We start from the raw sequence: 26,111 nt of genomic DNA on the forward strand, positions 1-26,111 counted from the left end.
GGAGAAACTGTTTCCAGTGCTTCCCTGCTGTGGACAAGACAGGAACTTCCCAGGTGCTGGGGTGTGAGAGGAAAACCTTTCCCATTCCATGCACAACCAGGACCCAACTCCCCCAGCACTTTGCTGCAAGGAGCAGCACGGGGGGAATGAGGAGCAGCAAACATGGAGAATGGAGCCTGGTGACAACTTTGTTCCAGCCACTCCTGCTCATTGAAAAACAAACCAAGACACAAAACCCCCTGACCTGATCCAAACAAACAAACAAAAAAATAAACCAACACCAAAACATACAAAAAACCCCAAAAAGGAAAGGAGGGAGGAAAGGAGGGAGGAAAGGAGGGAGGAAAGGAGGGAGGAAGGGAGGGAGGAAGGGAGGGAGGGAGGAAGGGAGGGAGGAAGGGAGGGAGGAAGGGAGGGAGGAAAGGAGGGAGGAAAGGAGGGAGGAAAGGAGGGAGGAAAGGAGGGAGGAAAGGAGGGAGGAAAGGAGGGAGGAAAGGAGGGAGGAAAGGAGGGAGGAAAGGGGAGAGGAAAGGGGAGAGGAAAGGGGAGAGGAAAGGGGAGAGGAAAGGGGAGAGGAAAGGGGAGAGGAAAGGGGAGAGGAAAGGGGAGAGGAAAGGGGAGAGGAAAGGGGAGAGGAAAGGGGAGAGGAAAGGGGAGAGGAAAGGGGAGAGGAAAGGGGAGAGGAAAGGGGAGAGGAAAGGGGAGAGGAAAGGGGAGAGGAAAGGGGAGAGGAAAGAGGAGAGGAAAGAGGAGAGGAAAGAGGAGAGGAAAGAGGAGAGGAAAGAGGAGAGGAAAGAGGAGAGGAAAGAGGAGAGGAAAGAGGAGAGGAGAGGAGAGGAGAGGAGAGGAGAGGAGAGGAGAGGAGAGGAGAGGAGAGGAGAGGAGAGGAGAGGAGAGGAGAGGAGAGGAGAGGAGAGGAGAGGAGAGGAGAGGAGAGGAGAGGAGGAAAAGGAGGCAAGAAGAAGCAGCAGCAATAAGCAAAAAGGCTCCCAGGGCAGGTGCCACAAACAGGAAGATTTGCTGTGGGAAAAGGAATCAATTTCCTATTTAATAAAGATCCCAGCTACACAAAATCTTCATCTACTGAATGTCAAAAGACTTGAGCTGGAAAACATTTCTGTTCTTCCAGTATGTTTTGTCATCCTGTGCTCTGGGAACATCTTGAAGAGCTGTTAATAATTTATATGTTACAGTGGCATATTAAATCACTTGGCTGTCACAAAGGCTTTGAAACACAGGGTCCCTGGGTCTGCCCTGGATAATGAAGGGAACTCCTTCATCTTCCAGCTGCCAAAGCTTTGCCTTTTATTTCTTGCAACAATATAATCTGCACCCGTTAGGACTCGATGTATCTGTGAACACTTGGAAGCAGATTCAGGCTGACAAAACCCCCCAAAAACCAAACCCCAGCCTGATCAAATCATCCCCCAACTCACTCTGGGCCCTCTCATTCCAGCTGGGATAACATCCTTAAAACTCCACACTGGAGTAATCCTTGCACTGGAGCAGGAACACTTCAGATTTTTGCCTGCTGTGTTATTCCCCAGGGGTTAAGATGATGATTTATTCATCTTAATTAGGGGCTGGGGCTCAGCTCCTAAATTTGCAACCTCAACCACATCCCAACACAGCCCGGACTGACCCAGCTTCAGAATTGCCTGGGTGACACCAAGTGCCTTGTGCTGATGCCACCAATAAAACCTCTTTGAAACCTTCAGAGAGAAATGCAGCTAAACAGCCAGTCCTTGCTGCCCTTATTGTGAAAAAAAAAAATAAATGCATTTTCCATGCTCAGGATTTGCACTCCCAATGGCTCAGCAGGGCTTTTCCTGGAGAATTCCTGGACTTTTAAACCACACAATTTGCACAGCTCATGGCCCAGAGAAGGAGAGGAAAGAGCAAGGTGCAGGCTGGGCCTGAGGAAAGGACCAGAAAGAAGAGTCAGAAGGAAGATGAAAAAGGAAAAAAAAAACTTAGGCAAAAGGTGTCATTGTGGTGAGTTGAGCAGTGCAAACAGCTCACCCGCTGCTGCTAATTAATTCTTGGCTTATCACATCAGTGCTATTAGAGTATTTGCAGAAGGGAAGGTGAAGGATTCCTCCTCTCTGCTGGGATTCCACCTCCTGTCCCTGTGCCAGGCTGGGCACCTCCTGCAGCTCCGGGTGGGTGGGCAGCACCCCACGGAGACCCTCTGGAACAACCCGTGGGGCTTTCTGAGGAGCAGGAGTGGCCGTGACCACTGAATTTCTGTGTCTCCCATGTCTCTGAGCACCCAGGAGCCCTTTGGGTGACACCGGGGGGGTGGGCAGCGCCGCATTTGGCTTTTTCTTCTGTTTTTTCCACCAAAAGGAGCGGAGCTGGAGGAGGCAGCGCAGGGATGAGAGTGCCCTCTGTTGTCACCGTGCTCCTCAGCACCTTCCTGCCGGGCTTCTGAAGGGACCTCTCTGCCTCCCGGCCTCTCCTTTCGTTTCTTTTCCTCCTTGCACCGATTTTTAGTGGCCAGAAATAAAGGAAAACCAAGTCAGGTAGCTGGAGGAGAAGCTGGGCTCACCTCTGCCAGGGAGAACTGCACGGGAGCTGCCGACTTCACATCCACCTGCGCTGCAACGAGGCCAGAACGGGGCAAATCGGCTATCAGGTAATAGTTTAAGACTGGAACGCGGTAAAAAATGCTTTAAATTGAATGGCTTCAGGGCTGGGGGTGCTGCAGGGGCCTGAGGGGGTCCTGGACCTCAGGGCGAACCCGGGGGAGGAATTCAGGGTCTGTGCCTCGCCTCCTCCACAGGCTGGGCGGGAATGGGGCAGAATTCCTGTCAGGATCCTCTCGTATTCCCAAAACAAAGAGGAAAACAACTTCCTGGCGCAGACGCCTTGGGAAAGAGAAGCTCCCTCAGCACAGAGGGGAGCGGGAAAGCACCGGGAGGAGCTCAGCGCCTCTGCCTTTCACCCACACAGCCGCTGGTGCGAATTCCAGGCGCTACGAGGGGCACCGGGCTCTGTCCCGGGCTCTGTCCCGGGCTCCGTCCCCGCCTCAGCCCCGGGGCTGCCTCGCTCCTCGCTTCCCGCTCCTCGCTCCCTTCCCGCCCGCCGCCGCCATGACACCGGCTCGCGCCGCCGCTCCTCCCCTATTGGCTGTCCCCGTCACCATAGCAACGAGCGGCAGGGGGGCGGGGACGAGCAGAGGGCGCTGCCCAATCCAAGGCGCCCCGGCGGGGGTTCTGATCTCTGGTTGGTTGTTGTCGCGGTGAGGTGTAAGGGGGCGGAGCTTGTTCCCGCACGATCGCGCCGGGTTTCCCCTCGCGCTGGGGGTATCCGCCTCCTGATTGGCTGCCGCTGTTGCCACGGCGACGGGAGGACGCGCAGGGCCTGTGCGGGGAGCCGGAGCCTGCGCTGCGGGGGTCTCGCCGCCATGGCGCTGCCCAGAGTCCTGCTCACCAAGGAGCCGGCACCGCAAACGGTGCCCATCTACCAGCTGCCCATGAAGGTGTACGAAGCCCCGCTGAAGACGGGGCCCGACTCCTCCAGCGGGCTGGCTACGGCCGGCTACCGCACCGCCAAGTATCTGCCCCCGGAGTGGCACCAGACCAACTGCGAGCTGCACCACAAGGCCCACATCGGCTGCGAGCAGGCGGAGCGCAACCAGGATGAGTCCAAGGAGCTGGCCGAGCACACCGCTGCCGCTGCCATGCGGGCTCAGCAGGACTCCACGGCCGCCCTGGGCCTGCGCCTGAAGGACCTACACTTCTGGAAGTCCGAGCTCCAGAGGGAGATCGAGGACCTGGATGAAGAGACCAGGCTGCTGGGAGAGCAGAAGCTGCGGCTGGAAAGGTCGCTGGATGCCACTGAGCTGTGCTATGCCATTGCCAATGACAACCTGCAGTGTCGGGAGAGGAGGCAACCCCCAGACCTGGTCAGTGATGAGGTGGAGAGCGAGCTGCTGAAGGTGAGCAGGGGGCAGGATGCTCGGGGCTGTTGGCAGCTCCCTCGTAGTGCTGCTCTGGGCTTCAAAATAACAACCAAAATACCAAACAGCTCCAAAATACCAAACAGCGTGGGCAGAGGTGGTGACTGCAGCTCTGCAGGGACCTTCTGGGGATGCACGAAGGCTGAGTGCTCCTTCCTGGCTCTGTCTGGCACTCCGAGGTTTAAGAAGGCTTTAAAATCCTTCCTCTGTTTAAAAAGTATTTAAAATCACATGAGTAGAGGAGACCAGAACCCCCCTCTCAGACCAGATCCAAACCAAAACACAGGTTTCCCAAACCAAAACACAGGTTTCCCAAACCAAGGTGGGCATCAAACTTCTTCCAGCCTCCTCCTGGCTTCAGGTCCTCTCATCTTTGCAGTTTACACCCTAAAAATCCAGAACCCAAGGAGCAGAGAGGCTGCTCAGGAGCAGTGCAATGAATGACACTTGGTTATCTGGCACTGAGATCCAGCCCTGCATGGAAGCTGCCTCCAAAGCTGATGTAATTCTGGTACAGAGACCAAATTCTGGGTCATTTTTCATTCTGGAAGGACTTATCCTGGGGTCCCACAAATAATTAATGATTCTCTGCCTGCAGCCTCCAATACACTGTGAAAGTTGATGAGTTCCTGATCAATCCTGATGATTCGTGTTTGTTGGTAGAAAAATATTAAAGAAACTTCCAGAGCATGAGAATATTTAGCAATATTTGGGACAGGGATTGTGTGTGATTGCTAAGTTGTAATGAACATTTAAGAGGTTGGTCCAGCCCAAAATACCAAAGTGAGGGTTAATGTACAGCAGGTTTTTCAGCACATGACACAGCAAACAAACTGTTGCCATCAGCTCCTGATACATTCTCCTGTTTTGAAGTTTCTTTACGATTTAAAGTCACTTTCTGGCAGGATTTCTCTCCTGTATTCCTTGCCTCCTGCTCTCAGAGAGGTTCATTGCTCAGAAGTGCTGCTGCTGCTGCTGCTGCTGCTTTTTCACCTGAACTTGTGACTGTGAGGCCAGAGCCTCCCCAGCCAAGCAGAATCTCAGCTCAGAGGAATGGGGTGAGTTCAGCTGAGGGGTGGAAACCAGCACCAGAGGGACTCTGGAGAAATGAAGGTTTTGTTGCCATGCCAATGACCTTTGCAGTGCAGAAGGAAGAGGAGTAATGCAATATCAGAGGAAATTCTTCCCATTTTTCAGAGGGGGATGGATTCTCTGGCACCAGTGTTTGCAGCTAGCTGTTAATATGAGGCCTTTGCCAGCTCTCTGCCTCTTCCACTCCAAGGAATCAGACAGTACCTTGGATTTCTCACTCTCTCCAAGTGTCACTGCTAATTCCTGACACTTGGAGCTGCTCTTCCATGAACTCTGACTGTTCACCATGCAGATTTCCAAGTTCATGGCCCAGTTCCCTGGTAGCCAGCTCTGTCTTACAGCATTTGCTGCTTTGGAGGAGTTCTGCATCTCACTAAAGCACTGACACACTTTTCCTGCATGTTGCTTACTTGCCCAGCCACTCCCCAACCTTAACTCTCTCCAGAATTGATCACGCAAAGGAAATCAGGAGTAAATTATTTTTTTCCCATGGAAAAACTGAGAAGAAGGAACGTTTTCCCCAAATCAGCTGTCTTAGGGAAGATGCATTCTTTTCCTTGCAGTTTTCACTACCCAGTGGATTGATATTCTGCAGCATTTTCCTTCCTCTGAAGTTCCCCCTCTCCTCCCAGCCCCCAGCTCTGTGGTGCTGCCATTCTCTGGGATATTTGCCACGTCCCTGCCAGCTCCCAGGGGGAATCTGCAGCTGGGGGAAGAGCAGCTCTGGGCAGGGGACCACCTTGCACTTTGTCATGGCAAAGCTTTTCAGAGGCCACAGCTTTTGTTCCAGCTTTCTGCAGCAATAAAGAACATTTCCAGTTCCCAGCTGGCAGGAGCCCCTTGGCAAGTGGCATTTAAAGAGACAACATCAAATCCATGTCCACAAGCAGTGCTGAGCCTCTGTGTCCTCTTGCCCTCTCATCTCTTCAGCAGGAAGCACTTCAGGTGAAAAAGAAAGCAGGAATATCTCCAAGGAAGGTTTCCTGCTTTTAGATAATATTTGGAAGTTTCCTGGGTTTTTGGCCGACCATCTGTTTCCCTCAGAGAGTTTTGGTTCCTTCTCCTCTGTCCTAGTTGCTTTGCAGCATGGAATGATCTTTGGATCACCTGTTGTGATTGCTGTGGACCCCACTGAACAGCCCCAGCTGCCCTCCATCACAGGAGGGATGAGGGTATTTAAGTGAAAGCTCCTCAGCTGGAGAGTCAAATCAGCTGTTCCTCAGCATTTCCTTGATTTCCCAGCATATTCATCTTTGCTTAGTGCAGTTCTGGTTAAGAAAAAGCAGCAGAGGACACAACTGTTGTCCCCTAAAGAAGGAGCTTTGATGAGCAAGCAGAAGAGAAAAGTAGAATCATTTTAATTCCTTTGTGCTGCTGCACTGGAAATAGCAGAATTCAAACAGAACATCCATGAATCTCTTTTGCATGAGCTTTTTGACTTTCCTACCCTGGATGGCATCCCCTCTGGGAGCCCTCTGCATCACTTCAGTGCCACTTTCAGCCAGCTGTATGGATGCAATTAATACTGGAAATGCAAGCCCTAGCAAAGGCCTTGCTGTGTGGTGGAATCCTGTCAATAAATCCTATTTCAGCAGCACAGATTCTGCATTTCAAGGTTGTTTCTACATGCCCACCCTCCAGGCTCATGATTTGAAGCAGATCTGAGTGTGGAGTAAGGGGATGTACTTAGATTTCTGCCCTTTGGTGACCTTGGGCTCAGCTTGCTGATTTCTTGTTTGCTTCCACAGTGAACTCAGCCCCAAGCAATTCCCTGGTGCTAAAGACAAAAAGGCATCAGCCAAGGTTCTGTCAGCTCTGGGAAATTAAAGTTGAAAAAAACAAACCAAAAAAAAAGGTGGAGAAAGGATCCACGTGGATGTGTTCCTGCTGCCTGCAATCCCAGGGCAAGGGAAGGAGCAGAATAATATTTCCAACCCTTCTGTTCTGCAGCTTTGCCCAGGCCCAGCCCAGAGCTTGTTCCCAGCAGCTGGGTTTTGAAATGGTTCTGGTGGAACAGCAGGAAAAAAACCTGGATTTTGAAGGCTGGTTTTTTTACCTATTTTTCCCCCCCACTGGAAGGAAAAAGAGTCTCCAGGGCTCTAAATCTGGTGCCAATCTTTAAATTTGCTTTTCTTTGCTGTGCTGATGTGGGGGACATCTGGTGAGACGTTGCTGGGGGTGGATGGAGTTGGATTTGTCATCGAGGGCACCTGCACGAGGTCTGTCCTGGGGCTCTTTCAGCTGCTCTCTCCCCGGGTCCTTCTGGTGCTGTGTTCAGACATCTGGAAATCCCTGGTGGAAGGAGACAGGCTGCATAAAAACCTGGACCAGGAAATTCACAGAAGGCACAAACAGCTGCTCTGAAACATTTTCTTTGCACCATTAGGCACTTGTGAAGTCATGAACTGGGATGGGTTTATGGCTGGGTTGGAGGGAAATCCATCTTCTGCATCATAAACATGAAGCAGCGTTAATAAAATAAATGGCTCTGAACCACTAAATGTTCTCTCCCTGCTAATTGACAACCAGCTCTGATAGCAGAGCTTTATTATTAGCAGCAACTGCAGAGAAGACAGCTGAAAAGGAGCCAAGATCCCTTCAGATTTGACAGTATTTCATTTGAACAGACAGCACATGAAGACATGGATGGGAGAAATAAGGAGGAAAAAAAAAAAAAAAGGACATTTATCAACCAAGTCCCCTCGGGAGCTGGAGAAATGCAAATCTCAGTTCCTGTTCTCTGAACCAGAGATGCTGCTCATCCTGAAACTCTTCCCCATGGTTTTTCCTCTCTCTTTGGGCTCTCCTGGGCCTGCAGAGGAGCTGCCAGCACAATTCTGTGCATGCTGCATCCAAGTTCATCCATTCTGCTGCTTGCTGAAGCCCAGAGGTGTTAATGTGGGGATTTTAAATACCAAATTTAATGGTATTTTAATTTTAGAGACCCCCACAAAGTGACCCAGTGGCTTTCTATTTAACCTTTCAGTGGAGTGATTCCTCCTTGAAAGACACCAGTGCAAGGATATTCAGAGTTAAAACTGCTGCCTGGTGCCCTTTAAAGGAGTTCCAAGTCCCCAAATTAATTCAGATTATCACTACAGCCTGCCCAAGCCAGTGGGTTTTAATTTTAATGGATTTTCATGGGGAATAACCCCCATTCTGATGGCTGAAGCCACAAGGTGTGGGAGAGCTGTGCTCCTGGCTTTCTAAAAGCTAAGGAAAATCATTTAGTAGATGAGAGTTGAAGAATCCTTAGCCTGAGACTGCCATTAATTAGGAGAACTGGATCCTCTCTTCTGAATGTCATCTTTGAACATGTATCTCCTCAAGAGGGAATCCATTCTAAAGTTTTATTTGAGCTCATTCAATGATGGAATTCTTTATTTGCCCATTATTTCACTCTTGCCATGTAAAAGGAAGGCTTTCCTCATTTAAATCTGTGCAGGTTCTTGACAGGAAGCTGGTTATCTAGCTCTTTATTTACATGGGGACTGCCTGCCCAGCCCCAAATAATACTAATTTCTAGAAATGTCATTTTAAATGCTGGATCCTTCTAAACCTTTCAAATCATCTTGAATTTTTACTCTGACAGCTCAGCCATTGGAATCCCTCCTCCCTGCAGGCTGTAAAATGATACCTTCAGCCATGGATTGATGGGAACTGAGCTCTTTGGGAGCCTGAAACATAATATTTTCTTTCCAATCATGATTATCCTTTTCCAGTTAGAATAAAATGATCCTTGCTCTGGTCCCTGTTGGTTTCTTCTGAGGGAAAAACTGACACTGCAGGGACATGCACACTCATTTATTTGTCAAAACCAGTTCAAGGCTCAAGGAGTGCCAGCAGTGTTCTGGGAATAAAGTTCATCAGTCAGAATAAACTCCCTTAGCTGTCATTGCATGAATGTCATTGAGGTAAAGCAGCAAAATTAATTAGGAGATTTTAATCTACAAAAGCTCTTTTTTTTTTTTTTTTTTAATATCCAAGCCTCAAATATGAAATTCCTTTAAATAACACCAAATAATGTGTTGTCACCAGGTCAGGAAAGTCACTTCCTAGAGCACTGATAGGTAATCCCCCCAGCAGCATTCATTACTGCAGTCAGAAATCAGCACTGGGGACTTCTTGTTCCACAAGAGATTATTAGAAAGTCTGCTCTGCTTTTTGGGGTTTTTTTTTTGGTTTTTTTTTTAATCACATCTGTGTTGAAATGAATGTTCCTGCTAATACCACCTGGAGCTGAAACTTCAGCCCCTGGAGCTCTTGGGGAGGGGAGACAAAGCTTGGTGATTTAGAGCACTCACCAGAGGAAATGAACCCCTCAGAAAGTGCTGGGAATTTGAGAGAATTGTGCAGCCTGAAGAGTTTTCCAGGGTGATTGCAGAGTTCTGGAATCAATAGACCTAGTAAAAAAAAAATAAATAAAATTGGAGTGTCATTAGGTTAATGTTAGGACACCTTTCCTGTAGCTGCTGGAGCAGATCAGGGAGGAGTAACTTCTAGTTTTTGTTAATATAAAGCACTCAGAGAGGTCAGGCCAGAAGATTAGGATCACCACATCACCACAGGGCAGAGCAGGGGTAGGTTTGGACATCTGCAGGACCCTGCTGAGAGCCTCTGCCTTGCACACAGCTACAAAACGTGTTATAAAGTCCAGAGCAAGACTCTGAAGGGATCTGCAAAGGGTCCTCATGTTCTGGAAGCTCCCAGGTTTTGGAAGCCCCAGGTTCTGGAAGCTCCCAGGTTTTAGAAACTCCCAGGTTCTGGAAGCTCCCAGGTTCTGGAAGTCCCATGTTCTGGAAACTCCCAGGTTCTGGAAGCTCCCAGGTTCTTGAAGCTCCCAGGTTCTGGAAGCTCCTAGGTTCTGGAAGCTCCCAGGTTCTGGAAACTCCCAGGTTCTGGAAGCTCCCATGTTCTGGAAGCTCCCATGCTCTGGAAGCTCCCATGCTCTGGAAGCTCCCATGTTCTGGAAGTCCCATGTTGTGGAAACTCCCAGGTTGTGGAAACTCCCAGGTTCTGGAAGCTCCCATGTTCTGGAAGACCCATGTTCTGGAAGCTCCCAAGTTTTGGAAGCTCCCATGTTCTGGAAACTCCCAGGTTCTGGAAGCTCCCAGGTTCTGGAAGCTCCCACGTTCTGGAAGCTCCCATGTTCTGGAAGCTCCCAGGTTCTGGAAGCTCCCAGGTTCTGGAAGTCCCATGTTCTGGAAGCTCCCATGTTCTGGAAGCTCCCAGGTTCTGGAAACTCCCAGGTTCTGGAAGCCCCATGTTCTGGAAGCCCCATGTTCTGGAAGCTCCCAGGTTCTGGAAGTCCCATGTTCTGGAAGCTCCCAAGTTTTGGAAGTCCCATGTTCTGGAAGCCCCATGTTCTGGAAACTCCCAGGTTCTGGAAGCCCCATGTTCTGGAAGCCCCATGTTCTGGAAGCTCCCACGTTCTGGAAGCTCCCACGTTCTGGAAGCTCCCAGGTTTTGGAAGCTCCATGTTCTGGAAACTCCCAGGTTCTGGAAACTCCCAGGTTTTGGAAGTCCCATGTTCTGGAAGCTCCCAGGTTTTAGAAACTCCCATGTTCTGGAAGCTCCCAGGTTCTTGAAGCCCCATGTTCTGGAAGCTCCCAGGTTCTGGAAACTCCCATGTTCTGGAAGCTCCCAGGTTCTGGAAGCTCCCAGGTTCTGGAAACTCCCATGTTCTGGAAGCTCCCAGGTTCTGGAAGCTCCCAGGTTCTGGAAGTCCCATGTTCTGGAAGCTCCCACATTCTGGAATCTCCCAGGTTTTAGAAACTCCCAGGTTCTGGAAGCCCCATGTTCTGGAAACTCCCAGGTTCTTGAAGTCCCATGTTCTGGAAGCTCCCAGGTTCTGGAAGCTCCCATGTTCTTGAAGTCCCAGGTTCTTGAAGTCCCATGTTCTGGAAGCTCCCATGTTCTGGAAGCTCCCAGGTTCTGGAAGCTCCCAGGTTCTTGAAGTCCCATGTTCTGGAAGCTCCCAAATTTTGGAAGCTCCCATGTTCTGGAAGCTCCCAGGTTCTGGAAGCTTCCAGGTTCTGGAAGTCCCATGTTCTGGAAGCTCCCAGGTTTTAGAAACTCCCACATTCTGGAAGCTCCCAGGTTCTGGAAGCTCCCAGGTTCTGGAAGCCCCATGTTCTGGAAGTCCCATGTTCTGGAAGCTCCCAGGTTTTGGAAGCCCCAGGTTCTGGAAGTCCCATGTTCTGGAAGCTCCCAGGTTCTGGAAACTCCCAGGTTTTGGAAGCAGCCAGGTTCTGGAAGCTCCCAGGTTCTTGAAGTCCCATGTTCTGGAAGCTCCCAGGTTTTAGAAACTCCCAGGTTCTGGAAGCTCCCAGGTTCTGGAAGTCCCAGGTTCTGGAAACTCCCATGTTCTGGAAACTCCCAGGTTCTGGAAGCTCCCAGGTTCTTGAAGCTCCCAGGTTCTGGAAGCTCCTAGGTTCTGGAAGCTCCCATGTTCTGGAAGCTCCCATGTTCTGGAAGTCCCATGTTGTGGAAACTCCCAGGTTGTGGAAACTCCCAGGTTTTGGAAGCTCCCATGTTCTGGAAGTCCCATGTTCTGGAAGCTCCCAAGTTTTGGAAGCTCCCATGTTCTGGAAGCTCCCAGGTTTTGGAAGCCCCCAGGTCCTGGAAGCTCCCAGGTTCCTGAAGTCCCATGTTCTGGAAGCTCCCATGTTCTGGAAGCTCCCAGGTTCTGGAAGTCTCATGTTCTGGAAACTCCCAGGTTCTGGAAGTCCCATGTTCTGGAAGCTCCCAGGTTCTGGAAACTCCCAGGTTTTGGAAGTCCCATGTTCTGGAAGCTCCCACATTCTGGAAGCTCCCAGGTTTTAGAAACTCCCAGGTTCTGGAAGCTCCCAGGTTCTGGAAGTCCCATGTTCTGGAAACTCCCAGGTTCTGGAAGCTCCCACGTTCTGGAACCTCCCATGTTCTGGAAGCTCCCAGGTTCTGGAAGCTCCCAGGTTCTGGAAGTCCCATGTTCTGGAAGCTCCCACATTCTGGAATCTCCCAGGTTTTAGAAACTCCCAGGTTCTGGAAGCCCCATGTTCTGGAACCTCCCATGTTCTGGAAACTCCCAAGTTTTGGAAGCTCCCAGGTTCTGGAAGCTCCCACATTCTGGAAGCTCCCAGGTTCTGAAAACTCCCAGGTTCTGGAAGTCCCATGTTCTGGAAACTCCCAGGTTCTTGAAGTCCCATGTTCTGGAAGCTCCCAGGTTTTGGAAGCAGCCAGGTTCTGGAAGCTCCCAGGTTCTGGAAGCTCCCATGTTCTTGAAGTCCCAGGTTCTGGAAGTCCCATGTTCTGGAAGCTCCCATGTTCTTGAAGTCCCATGTTCTGGAAGTCCCATGTTCTGGAAGCTCCCAGGTTCTGGAAGCTCCCAGGTTCTGGAAGCTCCCACGTTCTGGAAGCTCCCAGGTTCTTTAAGTCCCATGTTCTGGAAGTCCCAGGTTCTGGAAGCTCCCAAGTTTTGGAAGCTCCCATGTTCTGGAAGCTCCCAGGTTCTGGAAGCTTCCAGGTTCTGGAAGTCCCATGTTCTGGAAGCTCCCAGGTTTTAGAAACTCCCAGGTTCTGGAAGTCCCATGTTCTGGAAGCTCCCAGGTTCTGGAAGCCCCAGGTTCTGGAAGTCCCATGTTCTGGGAGCTCCCAGGTTCTGGAAGCTCCCAGGTTTTAGAAACTCCCAGGTTCTGGAAGCTCCCAGGTTCTTGAAGTCCCATGTTCTGGAAACTCCCAGGTTCTGGAAGTCCCATGTTCTGGAAGCTCCCAGGTTCTGGAAACTCCCAGGTTTTGGAAGTCCCATGTTCTGGAAGCTCCCACATTCTGGAAGCTCCCAGGTTTCAGAAACTCCCAGGTTCTGGAAGCTCCCAGGTTCTGGAAGTCCCATGTTCTGGAAACTCCCAGGTTCTGGAAGCTCCCACGTTCTGGAACCTCCCATGTTCTGGAAGCTCCCAGGTTCTGGAAGTCCCATGTTCTGGAAGCTCCCACATTCTGGAAGCTCCCAGGTTTTAGAAACTCCCAGGTTCTGGAAGCTCCCATGTTCTGGAAGTCCCATGTTCTGGAAACTCCCAGGTTCTGGAAGCTCCCACGTTCTGGAACCTCCCATGTTCTGGAAGCTCCCAGGTTCTGGAAACTCCCAGGTTCTGGAAACTCCCAAGTTTTGGAAGCTCCCAGATTCTGGAAGCTCCCAGGTTCTGGAAGTCCCATGTTCTGGAAGCTCCCAGGTTCTGGAAGCCCCAGGTTCTGGTAGCTCCCAGGTTCTTGAAGTCCCATGTTCTGGAAGCTCCCACATTCTGGAAGCTCCCAGGTTTTAGAAACTCCCAGGTTCTGGAAGCTCCCAGGTTCTTGAAGCCCCATGTTCTGGAAACTCCCAGGTTCTGGAAGTCCCATGTTCTGGAAGCTCCCAGGTTTGGAAGCTCCCATGTTCTGGAAGCTCCTAGGTTCTGGAAGCTCCCACGTTCTGGAAGCTCCCAGGTTCTTGAAGTCCCATGTTCTGGAAGCTCCCAAGTTTTGGAAGCTCCCAGGTTCTGGAAGCTCCCAGGTTCTGGAAGCTCCCAGGTTCTGGAAGTCCCATGTTCTGGAAGCTCCCAGGTTCTGGAAGCTCCCAGGTTTCAGAAACTCCCAGGTTCTGGAAAGTCCCAGGTACTGGAAGCTCCCAGGTTCTGGAAGTCCCGTGTTCTGGAAGCTCCCAGGTTCTGGAAGCTCCCAGGTTTCAGAAACTCCCAGGTTCTGGAAAGTCCCAGGTACTGGAAGCTCCCAGGTTCTGGAAGTCCCGTGTTCTGGAAGCTCCCAGGTTCTGGAAGCTCCCAGGTTCTGGAAACTCCCAGTTTTTGGAAGCACCCAGATTCTGGAAACTCCCAGGTTCTTGAAGTCCCAGGTTCTGGAAGCTCCCACATTCTGGAAGCTCCCAGGTTTTAGAAACTCCCAGGTTCTGGAAGCTCCCAGGTTCTGGAAGTCCCATGTTCAGGAAACTCCCAGGTACTGGAAACTCCCAGGTTCTGGAAGCTCCCAGGTTCTGGAAGTCCCATGTTCTGGAAACTCCCATGTTCTGGAAGCTCCCAGGTTTTAGAAACTCCCATGTTCTGGAAGCTCCCAGGTTCTGGAAGCCCCATGTTCTGGAAACTCCCAGGTTCTTGAAGTCCCAGGTTCTGGAGGCTCCCATGTTCTGGAAGCCCCATGTTGTGGAAACTCCCAGGTTCTGGAAACTCCCAGGTTCTGGAAGCTCCCATGTTCTGGAAACTCCCAGGTTTTGGAAGCCCCCAGGTCCTGGAAGCTCCCAGGTTCTGGAAGTCCCATGTTCTGGAAACTCCCAGGTTCTGGAAGTCCCATGTTCTGGAAGCTTCCATGTTCTGGAAGCTCCCAGGTTCTTGAAGCCCCATGTTCTGGAAACTCCCAGGTTCTGGAAGTCCCATGTTCTGGAAGCTCCCAGGTTCTGTAAGCTCCCAGGTTCTGGAAGCTCCCAGGTTCTTGAAGTCCCATGTTCTGGAAGCTCCCAAGTTTTGGAAGCTCCCAGGTTCTGGAAGCTCCCAGGTTCTGGAAGTCCCATGTTCTGGAAGCTCCTACATTCTGGAAGCTCCCAGGTTTTAGAAACTCCCATGTTCTGGAAACTCCCAGGTACTGGAAGCTCCCAGGTTCTGGAAGTCCCGTGTTCTGGAAGCTCCCAGGTTCTGGAAGTCCCATGTTCTGGAAGCTCCCAGGTTCTGGAAGCTCCTATGTTCTGGAAGCTCCCACGTTCTGGAAGCTCCCATGTTCTGGAAACTCCCAGGTTTTGGAAGCCCCAGGTTCTGGAAGTCCCATGTTCTGGAAGCTCCCATGTTCTGGAAGCTCCCAGGTTCTGGAAGCCCCATGTTCTGGTAGCTCCCAGGTTCTGGAAGTCCCATGTTCTGGAAGCTCCCACATTCTGGAAGCTCCCAGGTTTTAGAAACTCCCAGGTTCTGGAAACTCCCAGGTACTGGAAGCTCCCAGGTTCTGGAAGCCCCATGTTCTGGAAACTCCCAGGTTTTAGAAACTCCCAGGTTCTGGAAGTCCCATGTTCTGGAAGCTCCCATGTTCTGGAAGCTCCCAGGTTCTTGAAGTCCCAGGTTCTGGAAGCTCCCACATTCTGGAAGCTCCCAGGTTTTAGAAACTCCCAGGTTCTGGAAGCTCCCAGGTTCTGGAAGTCCCATGTTCTGGAAGCTCCCAGGTTCTGGTAGCTCCCACGTTCTGGAAGCTCCCAGGTTCTTGAAGTCCCATGTTCTGGAAGCCCCCAAGTTTTGGAAGCTCCCATGTTCTGGAAGCTCCCAGGTTCTGGAAGTCCCATGTTCTGGAAGCTCCCACATTCTGGAAGCTCCCAGGTTTTAGAAACTCCCATGTTCTGGAAACTCCCAGGTACTGGAAGCTCCCAGGTTCTGGAAGTCCCGTGTTCTGGAAGCTCCCAGGTTCTGGAAGCTCCCAGGTTCTGGAAACTCCCAGTTTTTGGAAGCACCCAGATTCTGGAAGCTCCCAGGGTCTTGAAGTCCCAGGTTCTGGAAGCTCCCACATTCTGGAAGCTCCCAGGTTTTAGAAACTCCCAGGTTCTGGAAGCTCCCAGGTTCTGGAAGTCCCATGTTCTGGAAACTCCCAGGTTCTGGAAGCTCCCACGTTCTGGAACCTCCCATGTTCTGGAAGCTCCCAGGTTCTGGAAGCTCCCAGGTTCTGGAAACTCCCAAGTTTTGGAAGCTCCCAGATTCTGGAAGCTCCCAGGTTCTGGAAGTCCCATGTTCTGGAAGCTCCCAGGTTCTGGAAGCCCCAGGTTCTGGTAGCTCCCAGGTTCTTGAAGTCCCATGTTCTGGAAGCTCCCACATTCTGGAAGCTCCCAGGTTTTAGAAACTCCCAGGTTCTGGAAGCTCCCAGGTTCTTGAAGCCCCATGTTCTGGAAACTCCCAGGTTCTGGAAGTCCCATGTTCTGGAAGCTCCCAGGTTCTGGAAGCTCCCACGTTCTGGAAGCTCCCAGGTTCTTGAAGTCCCATGTTCTGGAAGCTCCCAAGTTTTGGAAGCTCCCATGTTCTGGAAGCTCCCAGGTTCTGGAAGCTCCCAGGTTCTGGAAGTCCCATGTTCTGGAAGCTCCCACATTCTGGAAGCTCCCAGGTTTCAGAAACTCCCATGTTCTGGAAAGTCCCAGGTACTGGAAGCTCCCAGGTTCTGGAAGTCCCGTGTTCTGGAAGCTCCCAGGTTCTGGAAGCTCCCAGGTTCTGGAAACTCCCAGTTTTTGGAAGCACCCAGATTCTGGAAACTCCCAGGTTCTTGAAGTCCCAGGTTCTGGAAGCTCCCACATTCTGGAAGCTCCCAGGTTTTAGAAACTCCCAGGTTCTGGAAACTCCCAGGTTCTGGAAGCCCCATGTTCAGGAAACTCCCAGGTACTGGAAACTCCCAGGTTCTGGAAGCTCCCAGGTTCTGGAAGCCCCATGTTCTGGAAGCTCCCAGGTTCTGGAAGCCCCATGTTCTGGAAGCCTGTGTCTTTGCAGAGCAGCTGATCTGCTCCATCCTTACCTCTGTGCAGGGCAGCAGCCCCGGAATTCTGGGTCTGTCCCCTGGTTGGGGGCAGTGACTCTGCTCTCCTGCTGAGGAGGAGGCTCTTGCTTTAATTTTCCCTCCTTCCAACCATTCAGATCTTCTCTTTAATCTGACAGAACCTCAGGTTTTTTCCTAGAATCCTCATGCAGCATGAAAACAGTGAATCCCCAAGCTTTAGAATTATCTAGAATAATTTGAATTATTCCATAATTCATTTATAATGATTCATTAGAATTCATTTATTCCATAATTCAATTATTCCATAATTATTCCACAATTCAAAATGTCTTAAACTCACAGAATTCTTGTGTAAATCTCTAATTAAAGTTTTATGTTGTCATTAGAAGGAGTAAGTAAGCAGCATCATGAGAACACATTCTGACCAACAACTGGGGTAAAAATGGATGAAATCATTGTGAGATGCTATATTAATAATGAAATTATTCCAAGTATTCTGGTCTTAGTTGAGTTCCTACCTGCTCACTTTAAAAATCACATCTTGCAAGGGAAGGGGGAGAGTGGGCAATGAGTTAAGAGTTTATTTTCAGTATTGCAATCCAACTGCTCTGCAGGAGGGTTGGTGCTGCTCTGGATGTCACAGCAATCTTTCTGGTTTTATCTAGGAGGCTGAGCTGATCAGAAGTGTCCAGGAGCTTTTGAAAAGAACTTTGGGGCAAGCTGTGAACCAGATGAGGTGAGATATTTTTTTCAAAAGAAGCAGTCAGAATTTCAGCAGCCAAATCATTCCTGGCACGTTGAGCTGCAGTGCCCAGAGGATAAAGATCTCAGCAATGTTGGGCTCATGGGCTGTGTGAATTGGTTTTAGGAAGAATGTCTAAAAGGCAAAATAATAAATAATGTAAATAAAATAATAAATAAATATACAAATATATATATTTATATAAATATGTGCTTGTTCTGCAGGGAGAGAGCTGAAAAGCCCCCAGCCTCACAGATTTTCCATGGAAATTATGTCCTTTTTAATTTGTTTGGTTGGTTGGTTTTTTAATGATGTGCTGCTACTTCTTTAAAAGCTTTTATGCTTTTCAAGTGCAGAGTGTTCTGTGGGTTCTGGTGCAAGCATCAGCTTGAATAATTGGGTTTTATACCAGTGAATAGGTATCAAAAACCAGGCTTAATAAAATGCTGATCCAGTCAAACTGAGAGACTTACCCTGCAATTTCTGTCCTGGAGTTCTTAGTACAAGTGTCCTCCACCCAGGGCAGGAGGAGGTGAGGATGTGTGGTCCTCACCTGAAAGCATTCTTGGTGCTGTCTAAATCATGGGAGACTTTATAGATACATAATATAAATAAAGTAATAAATAAATAAAAATTAAAAAAAAAAATAATAAAATAAATGGCAAAATAATGGGAAGTGGCTGTGTCCCATCAATCAGAGTATGGGAGGAGTTCAGTGAGTTGGAGTTTGGCTTTTTAGATCTGTTTTAAGATCCCTGTATGTATCCCCTTTAGCAGCAGCAGCATCTTCCTCCCTGTGCTCAGCAGATTCTTTGTCATTCCTTAGGTGGCAGTGACACCTGGTGTTACCAGCTCAGAACACCCCACTGGCTTGGGCAGGCTGTAGTCATAATTTGAATTAAATTGGGGACGTGGAACTCCTTTAAAGGCCACCAGGCAGCAGTTTTAACTCTGAATATCCTTGCACTGGTATCTTTCCAGGAGGAATCACTCCACTGAAAGGTTAAATAGAAAGGCTTGGAGAAAGCCACAGGGTCACTTTGGGGGGTCTGAAAGTTGAGTTATGCTCAATATCCAAAGGAAAGAGGAGGAGGAGTCTTCTACAAGCACTATGTGATGTCTTGTCATGAGAACAGTGTTCTGTTGTACCTGTTCTCCCCATAGGAAGAGCAGTTGTCACCACTATTGAAAAAATACTCTGTGTTTTGGTATTATGCCATAAAATCCAAAGTCCAGCAGCTCCTTTGCTTCAGGCTCTAAGAGCTCTGAGCCTTCAGGAGGCACAGACCAGCACTGAAGTCTAGTGCTCAACACATGCTTAGTGCCCTTCTCCCAGGTAGCTGGGGGTGAGAGTTTGGTTTGGGTTTTCAAGATAAAAAGGAAATTTATGCCAAATGCTCCAAGCAGAGCTTCACAGATGTCTGTGAAAACTTTTGGTGTTTGTCTTGTTTCCCACTAACAGTGGGTGATGACAATGACTTTTCAGATTAAATCGAGATCACAAGGAGGTTTGTGAGATGGACTGGTCAGACAAAGTGGAGACATACAACATCGATGACAAATGTGGAAGATACAACAACCAGAGCACCAACATCCAGTTCCACCCAACTTCCATGAAGTACGAGGAGAGGTGAGCAGTTACTGGCATCATCCTCCACAGATAACCCTGGGGAGATTCAAACCATCCTTTGCCTCAGTGAAAGCTGCAAAGCTGCTTGGAATTAAAGGTGCATTTGCTTTTTCTTTGGACAAATAATGTCATGGCTTTAAAATCACTGCATGGGGAGTCACTGTCCTGCTGCTCCCCCTGATCCCTGGCTTGCTACTGAGGGCAAAGCTGGTTCACTAGATGCAAACTGAGCTTAGAGATGTTGTTCTTGGGAATAATTGGCTTTTTGCTTTTAGAGGCTGCTGTAAATCCTGTTGGGATTGCCTGTGTGCCATAGGCAGGCATGGCATTCTTTCAGGAAAGGCCAGTGCTGCTTCCAGGGCACAGGGACAGTTCCTGGTGGAATAAATCTTGCTGCTTCCCCCTCCCCTCTCAGACAGTCTTCATATCATACAGTGTCCCAAGTGCTCTGTGGTTCCTTCCTGGCAAAGGCTAAGCAGAAATCTGATTTCTTTTTTGTTTCAAAGCATACACAGACTGTAAAGCTTGAATATCTTCTTGTCTGTATTTGGTGGAGACATAACTGCTTCTGCTTGCACAAAAAAGTGTGTGTGTATTTAGTATTTAATTGTTTTTGCCCTAATACCAGCTAAGGATGGAAGAATAGGTTGCCCAGAGAAGCTGCCCCATCCCTGGCAGTGTTGCTCCAGGTTGGATGGGGCTTGGAGCACCCTGGGCTGTGGGAGGTGTCCCTGCCCATGGCAGGGGGTGACACTGGGTGAGCTTTAGGGTCCCTTCCAACCCAAACCATTCTGTCATTCTGTGAACTTTGGATGATTTTCCTTCAGGTAGCACTTCCCTCCGAGGCCACAAGATGAACAAGAGTTTATTGATTCTCTAAAGGATTTTCTAAAGGATTGGTCTTCTTCTTTTGTGGGAAGTCTACACTGCATGCACCAGTAAAACCAGAGCCTGACACCACTTTTGCAGGGACAGAATCAGCCTCAGCTTGTCTTCTGAAGTGCCACTTGAACAAAAAACCCAAGGTTCCTATGCTTATACCCTTCACCTCTTCTTCCAGTGCCTCAACACCAGAGACATGGGCCAAGTTCAGCCATGACAACATCTATAGGGCAGAAAGAGAGAAATTGGCTTCCATCAGCCTCCGGAACCTGATTGACAACATCCTTCATGATGTGTCTGAGGACCTGAGGAGGCAATGTGCTGCTGTCAATGAGGCTTTTGCCAGATATTGTGAGGAGCTGAATGATGCAAAACACAAACTAGAGCATCATTTGGGGAAAGTAAGTGCTATTTTTTGCATGCTGGCTGCAGGTGTGATAGGCTCTTTTGGGAAGATCACAGTAGATTTATCCTCTAGGAAAAAAAATGTCTTTAGTCCATGCCAGGTATTGAACATTATTTGGGGTGAGTTTAGTATCTGGTAAGAGGCTTCAGAGCTGGATTGTAGCTCCAGTTCAGCTTTTTCTGCTATGTGTTGTACTTCTCTAGAAAGGGACTTTTTAATGGAGTTCATTAAATATGAAGAAAGTGAAACACTTTCTTCCCTGTCTTGCTGACCTGAATATTTCCTGCACATCTTTAGTCCAAAGATCCAATGCTCAGTGTAGTGAGAGAAATAAAGAGATCAAAACCCCACTGTATTTCTACTTCTTCTGTATTCTGGCCAACCAGGAGGTCAAAACTACAGAGATTTGCTGGTGTGGAGCACACCCAGAGACAATGTCTGTCTTCTTTTCAACCCCTCTTTTTTTCTGGGTATCTTCCTCAGGTCCTTAAGGAGATTGGAAACCAAGAAGCCAACATTGCTGCTCTCAAACAAGCCATCAAAGACAAAGAAGCCCCACTGAAAGTGCTCCAAACAAGGCTGTATGACAGGTCCTTCAGGCCCAATGTAGAGCTCTGCAGAGATGAAGCCCAGCTCAGGTAAACACCATCCAACAAGTCCTCCAAGGCAGCCATTCCAGCCAGAAGTGATGCCAGATATTTGGTTGCACTTTTTATTTGCAACAGGTGGCCTTTAGCTTTTATTACTTGGCTTCATTGTGACACGAGCCAGAAGTAATTCCATGCAATCATTCAGTTCAAACTGGGAGGGAAATACCATTTCAACCTGATGTATTGACAAAGAGACTTAATTCTGCTTTTTTTTGTCTCTACACATTCTTCTTAAAATTCTGTGGTTTCTGTTGGATTTACCTGATCCAGAATAACCTGGATCACTTGCAAGCCTTTAGCAGCCAGCAGCATTTCACCACAAGGTGGACTCTTTGCCAGAGGAATTCTGCTTCAAGTGCTGCAAGTGGGAATGGGCTGCACATATTCATAGGCAGAGCCTACAAAGCTGCAAAGCATTTAGGCTGGGGGCATTTCATTTGCAGTCATAATCCATTTTAAAACCCAAGACCAACAAATCCTCTCAAATTAAAGGTTTGAGTGTCACATTTGGCTCTTTGGGTCTCATGAGAAGCTTTGTAATTGATTCTCCTCCTGCACAATTTCCCTTAGGAAAAAAAAAAAAAAGAAAAAAGAAAAGGAATCAGCTCTGGCAGGCTCACAAAACCCCTGTAGCAAAGGTGCCCACTGTTCAGAGCCAAAGTTCTCTTCTTTCTACAGTGGGGAAGAAGCTGTAATTAATCCAAATGCTTTATACTATGGCAGAGACCCTCATTTGAGGTCCTGATCCAACAAACCCTCCATGTGCAAGCTTTGCAGTGTGTACATGGGATTCCAGGAGACAGGCAGAGCCTTTGCTGAACAGGCCTGTGTTTGAGCAAGCACACTTGTTTTTCCAGGAAGTAAATATGTGCTTGTTCTGCAGGGAGAGAGCTGAAAAGCCCCCAGCCTCACAGATTTTCCATGGAAATTATGTCCTTTTTTGTTTGTTTTGTTTTGTTTTGTTTTTTAACGATGTGCTGCTACTTCTTTAAAAGCTTTTATGCTTTTCAAGTGCAGAGTGTTCTGTGGGTTCTGGTGCAAGCATCAGCTTGAATGATTGGGTCTTATACCAGTGAGTAGGTATCAAAAACCAGGCTTAATAAAATGCTGATCCAGTCAAACTGAGAGACTTACCCTGCAATTTCTGTCCTGGAGTTCTTAGTCCAAGTGTCCTCCACCCAGGGCAGGAGGTGGTGAGGATGTGTGGTCCTCACCTGAAAGCATTCTTGGTGCTGTCTAAATCATGTCCAGAAGCCATGAAAATCCACTATGCTTTTGGCCAAGCATGTAGGAGCTCATTGGGACCTTTTCCTGTCAATTATTGTGGTTCTATAGCTGTTGATCTTTGTCCTTGTCACAGTTCAGAATCTTTTTGAACAAGGCTTGGCTTTTGCTCTTTGGTTTTTTAACATTTCATGTCATTCTGTCCAGTTTGATCAGTGAAGGTGAAGCATTGATGGAGTCCATTAAAGCCCTGAAGAAAAAACTGCTGGAAGCAGAAGAGTCTCTGAGGAACCTGGAAGACACCCGGATGGATTTAGAAAAAGACATAGCTGTGAAAACAAACAGTATTTTTATTGCCAGGCAGAAGTGCATGACCCATCGCACACACTACCCTCCTGTTTGCAGATTAGCAGGTTACCTGCAGTAATCCTCTTCTAACTCTGCAAATTCTGGAAGAAAAATGTAGTCTGAAATATTTCCTATCAAATACATGGATAATATGATTCACAGAACTCCTGGGTTCTCTGTTCTTTTCCTCTGCTTGAGGTGAAATCCATTGGTGGGGAGGATTTGAGTCTGGCCTGCAAAAGTTTTGTCTGAATTCAGATGTTTGGAGTGGATTTAAAACACAGCTTAAAAGTCTTTGTTAGGATTTATCACACATGCACCATTTGCATGCAAGAATTCATCCCATGCAATAGTCAGAGCTTTTTAGCATTTTCAGCCAAGGCTGAAATGAGAGCAATAAAACTACTTGCCTGCAGATCACAAGTGAGCAAGGGAGCAGATGACAGACTTTCAAGCTGCTCAAACATTATTAGTTAAGGCCAATGGCATCCTGGCCTGTATCAGGAACAGCGTCACCAGCAGGTCCAGGGAGGTGATTCTGCCCCTGTACTCAGCGCTGGTGAGGCCACAGCTTGAGTCCTGTGTCCAGTTCTGGGCCCCTCAGTTTAAGAAGGATGTAGAGGTCCTGGAACAGGTCCAAAGGAGGGCAACCAGGCTGGTGAAGGGACTCGAGCACAGACCCTATGAGGAGAGGCTGAGAGAGCTGGGGCTGTTCAGCCTGGAGAAGAGGAGGCTCAGGGGAGACCTCATTGCTGTCTACAACTCCCTGAAAGGAGGCTGTAGCGAGGTGGGATCTGGACTCTTTTCACAGACGACCTTCAACAAGACAAGAGGACACAGTCTTAAGTTGTGCCAGGGGAGGTTTAGGTTAGATATTAGAAAGAATTTCTTTCTGGAGAGGGTGATCAGGCTATGGAATGGACTGCCCGGTGAGGTGGTAGATTCTCCGTCCCTGGAGACATTTAAAAAAAGACTGGATGTGGCACTCAGTGCCATGGTCTAGCAACTGCTCCGGTGGGTCAAGGGTTGGACTAGATGATCTCTGAGGTCCCTTCCAACCCGGCTAATTCTATGATTCTATGATTCTATGAAAAAAAAACCAAAGGGTTTTGCAGAGGTTAGATGTGACTGTTGGCAAAACCCCTCCCAGCCCATGGCACCTCCTTCTGTAACCTGAAGGATTTTTAACCTTCAAGTCAATAAATTTAGGGGTTTTGTTTTCAGAAAACCAACCAACCAACCAAAAAAAAAAAAAAACCAACCCTAAAAACTAAACAGCTTGTAAACAGCAATTGTGACTTCCTACTTAAGCACTTGGCTGTTGAATTGAGGTCTTGGTCAGACACAGGGCATGTGTCTGAACCCATCATGAAGAATCCGTCAGATCCATCTCCTCCAGAGGAGCAGGGTCACAAATGGCATTCACCCCTCTGCTTGGAAATCCACTTGGTTAAACAGGTGCCCTGTGTCAGAAAAGGGGAAAAGGTGACAGGGAACAGAACCAGAACTTCCTAGTCCAGATGTTGAAGCCTTATTAGGTACAAACATCACATAAATGAAAAAAAAAAGAATAAAAATATGGCTCTGCTATGCTTTGCTGTGCCCAGGGGAGTGAAGACCCCTTAAAAACTTATTTGGGGGAGCAAAGAAGGTTAAAGAGGAAGGGGAGATATTTGTGTAGTATTTTTATAATGAATCACTGAGTTCCTCTAAGAAGCTGAGAACAACTCTCAAATCATTTCAGCCTTGTACCACGTCACAGGGCACTAAAAAGTTTTATACCCAGGTGGCCAACACCAGCACTGAGGTGCTCAGGTGAGAGTTTTCAGAAGGTTCTGCCCCTTTTTTTGGACCCCCAAGACACAGTACAAGCAATACCTGCTTAAAATCCTGATCTGTGACTCAGTCCCAGGGTGAGTACCCCCAGCACAGCCAGGAGCTGACATTTCAATTATATGTTTTATGTAAATAAATGTCAGCTTTGAGGATTGCCCAAAAGAGGATCTTTGTAGAGACTGTCTTGAAGAAAGGGTCTGAACATGGACAGGTGTTTTCTGGTGTTCCTCAAGGTTCTGTTTGAGGTCATTTGCAGCATAATTGCAAAACAACCCACAGAGGAGTGGAAATTAGTTGAAAATCTTTTCCTGAGCCATTTTTCCAAGGAATTTCTGGTTAGTCTCTTAGTCCTGCTGGCCCCTGTTATTGAATTGCATCTCAGCAGCAGTTGTAGGAGTAATACCAGTCACAGGAACAACTTTATGGCCATGCTCAGAGCTGGTCAGTGACCTCTTTGAGTCCTGGGAGGTGTCCCAGAGCTGGGTCACACCCTGAGAGAGGAGCAATGAGACACCTTGCCAACAGATCCCAAAATTCCTCATGCAAGGGCTGCTTGCAGGGAGTTGGCAAAGCTTGTTTCCATATTTTGGATCCCTTTAACCATGGCCAATGTGGCAGGATGGTCTTCACAGCCCTGAGAACCAAATCCCAGCTGAGCAGGACTGGTGAGAACTGGTGAAAGGTCAGTGCAGTTCATTTGTCCCTGAGCAAACAACCTGAGCTGGAGTCCTCTTTAATAACATCATTGGGTATTATTTAGTAACTAAGTAGTGTTTGATAAACCCATTCATCTTGAAAATGGCCCTTCAAGTTTGTTTGGAAAATAGCTGCTTGCTATTTGTCACTTGTCCTCCCCTGAAGAGTTTATGTAGGTGAAGTTAACAGATTTAAATATAAAACAGATTTAAAAATATAAGTAGAAAAATATAGAACAGATACAAACCTCTTAAAAGTCAAGGATTAGCATGAAAACACCTCTAGCAGGTTCAAATCCTGCAAGGAAAGTGCATGTCACCTGCTTGTCTGCCCTTCTGCTTCTCCTCCTCCTCTTGGACCTTCTCTGGGTCTGTGGTCTCAGGTGGACCCAGAGCTGCTCTTGCAGCAGCTTCAAGCCTCAGGCTACAGAAATCCCAGCCTGGGGGAGCCAGCTCTGCCATGAACTCTTTGCAAATGTATTTTAACAAATGGTTCGTTGCTGCTGCTGCTGCTGTGGGAGCCCCTGCCCAGGTCACCCCTGGGGCTGCAGAGGGTGGGACATCCCAGGGATGTAGAGAAACAAGATAAACCAGGTGCCTCGAGTTGCCACAGAGTGGGTGTGAGTCCACCTGTGCCTGGTTAGGGCAGGCCCCCTATTACCAGGGGCCAATAAAGGTGGGACACACACCCACAGAGAGAAGCTCACTCTGGTGTGAGGCCATGGAGAGGTCAGCAGCTTGTCGAGCCTCTAGAGCAAGAAAGGCTCTTCCTGCTACACAGGGACCACCCCCTGGTGCCTCTTGTACTTTGGGCACAGGTGGAAAAATCTCATTTACACTCCAAAAAACCAAAAGAAAACCCAAAACATCACTGCCTGGTAACTGTGAGCCCTCAGCCATGCTGCTGGAGGAAGATCTGTTGAGGTGTTGGGACATAAAAAATGTTTCTCTCTTCTACCATCATTGTGTTTAGGAGACCACGAGGTTTGAGGCATTGAAGAGATGTTGAGGAATTTCATGAAAAGAGCAACTCAGCCCCACCCCATCTCTCCCTTCCCCCAGAAAGCAGAGTCATGGCTCTGCTCCCATTGACATCCATGTCACTTCAGGCTTTTAATTGTTCCCTTCTGACATTTCAATTATATGTTTTCTGTAAATAAATGTCAGCTT

The 26,111-nt window shown here is 48.6% G+C and overlaps 1 protein-coding gene across 1 annotated transcript; it reads left to right on the forward strand.

Annotated features, from left to right (window-relative positions):
* The first annotated feature begins 3,409 nt into the window (after positions 1-3,409).
* On the forward strand, positions 3,410-22,489 carry TEKT4 (tektin 4). The gene is made up of 6 exons (XM_008498904.2): positions 3,410-3,943; positions 17,194-17,264; positions 18,757-18,900; positions 19,961-20,183; positions 20,672-20,826; positions 22,270-22,489. Exons 1-6 carry the CDS (start codon positions 3,410-3,412, stop codon positions 22,487-22,489), a joined length of 1,347 nt encoding a protein of 448 aa, XP_008497126.2.
* The last annotated feature ends 3,622 nt before the right edge of the window (positions 22,490-26,111 follow it).

This window comes from Calypte anna, chromosome 14, assembly GCF_003957555.1.
Source record: "Calypte anna isolate BGI_N300 chromosome 14, bCalAnn1_v1.p, whole genome shotgun sequence".
NCBI classification, from domain to species: Eukaryota; Metazoa; Chordata; class Aves; order Apodiformes; family Trochilidae; genus Calypte; species Calypte anna.

Excerpts from the sequence above, each read along its gene's own strand:
- TEKT4 (XM_008498904.2), top strand. The coding sequence starts at position 3,410 with ATGGCGCTGCCCAGAGTCCTGCTCACCAAGGAGCCGGCACCGCAAACG. Across the intron at positions 3,944-17,193 it reads TGGAGAGCGAGCTGCTGAAG|GAGGCTGAGCTGATCAGAAG; the intron begins GTGAGCAGGGGG and ends GGTTTTATCTAG. Across the intron at positions 20,827-22,269 it reads AGAGATGAAGCCCAGCTCAG|TTTGATCAGTGAAGGTGAAG; the intron begins GTAAACACCATC and ends CATTCTGTCCAG.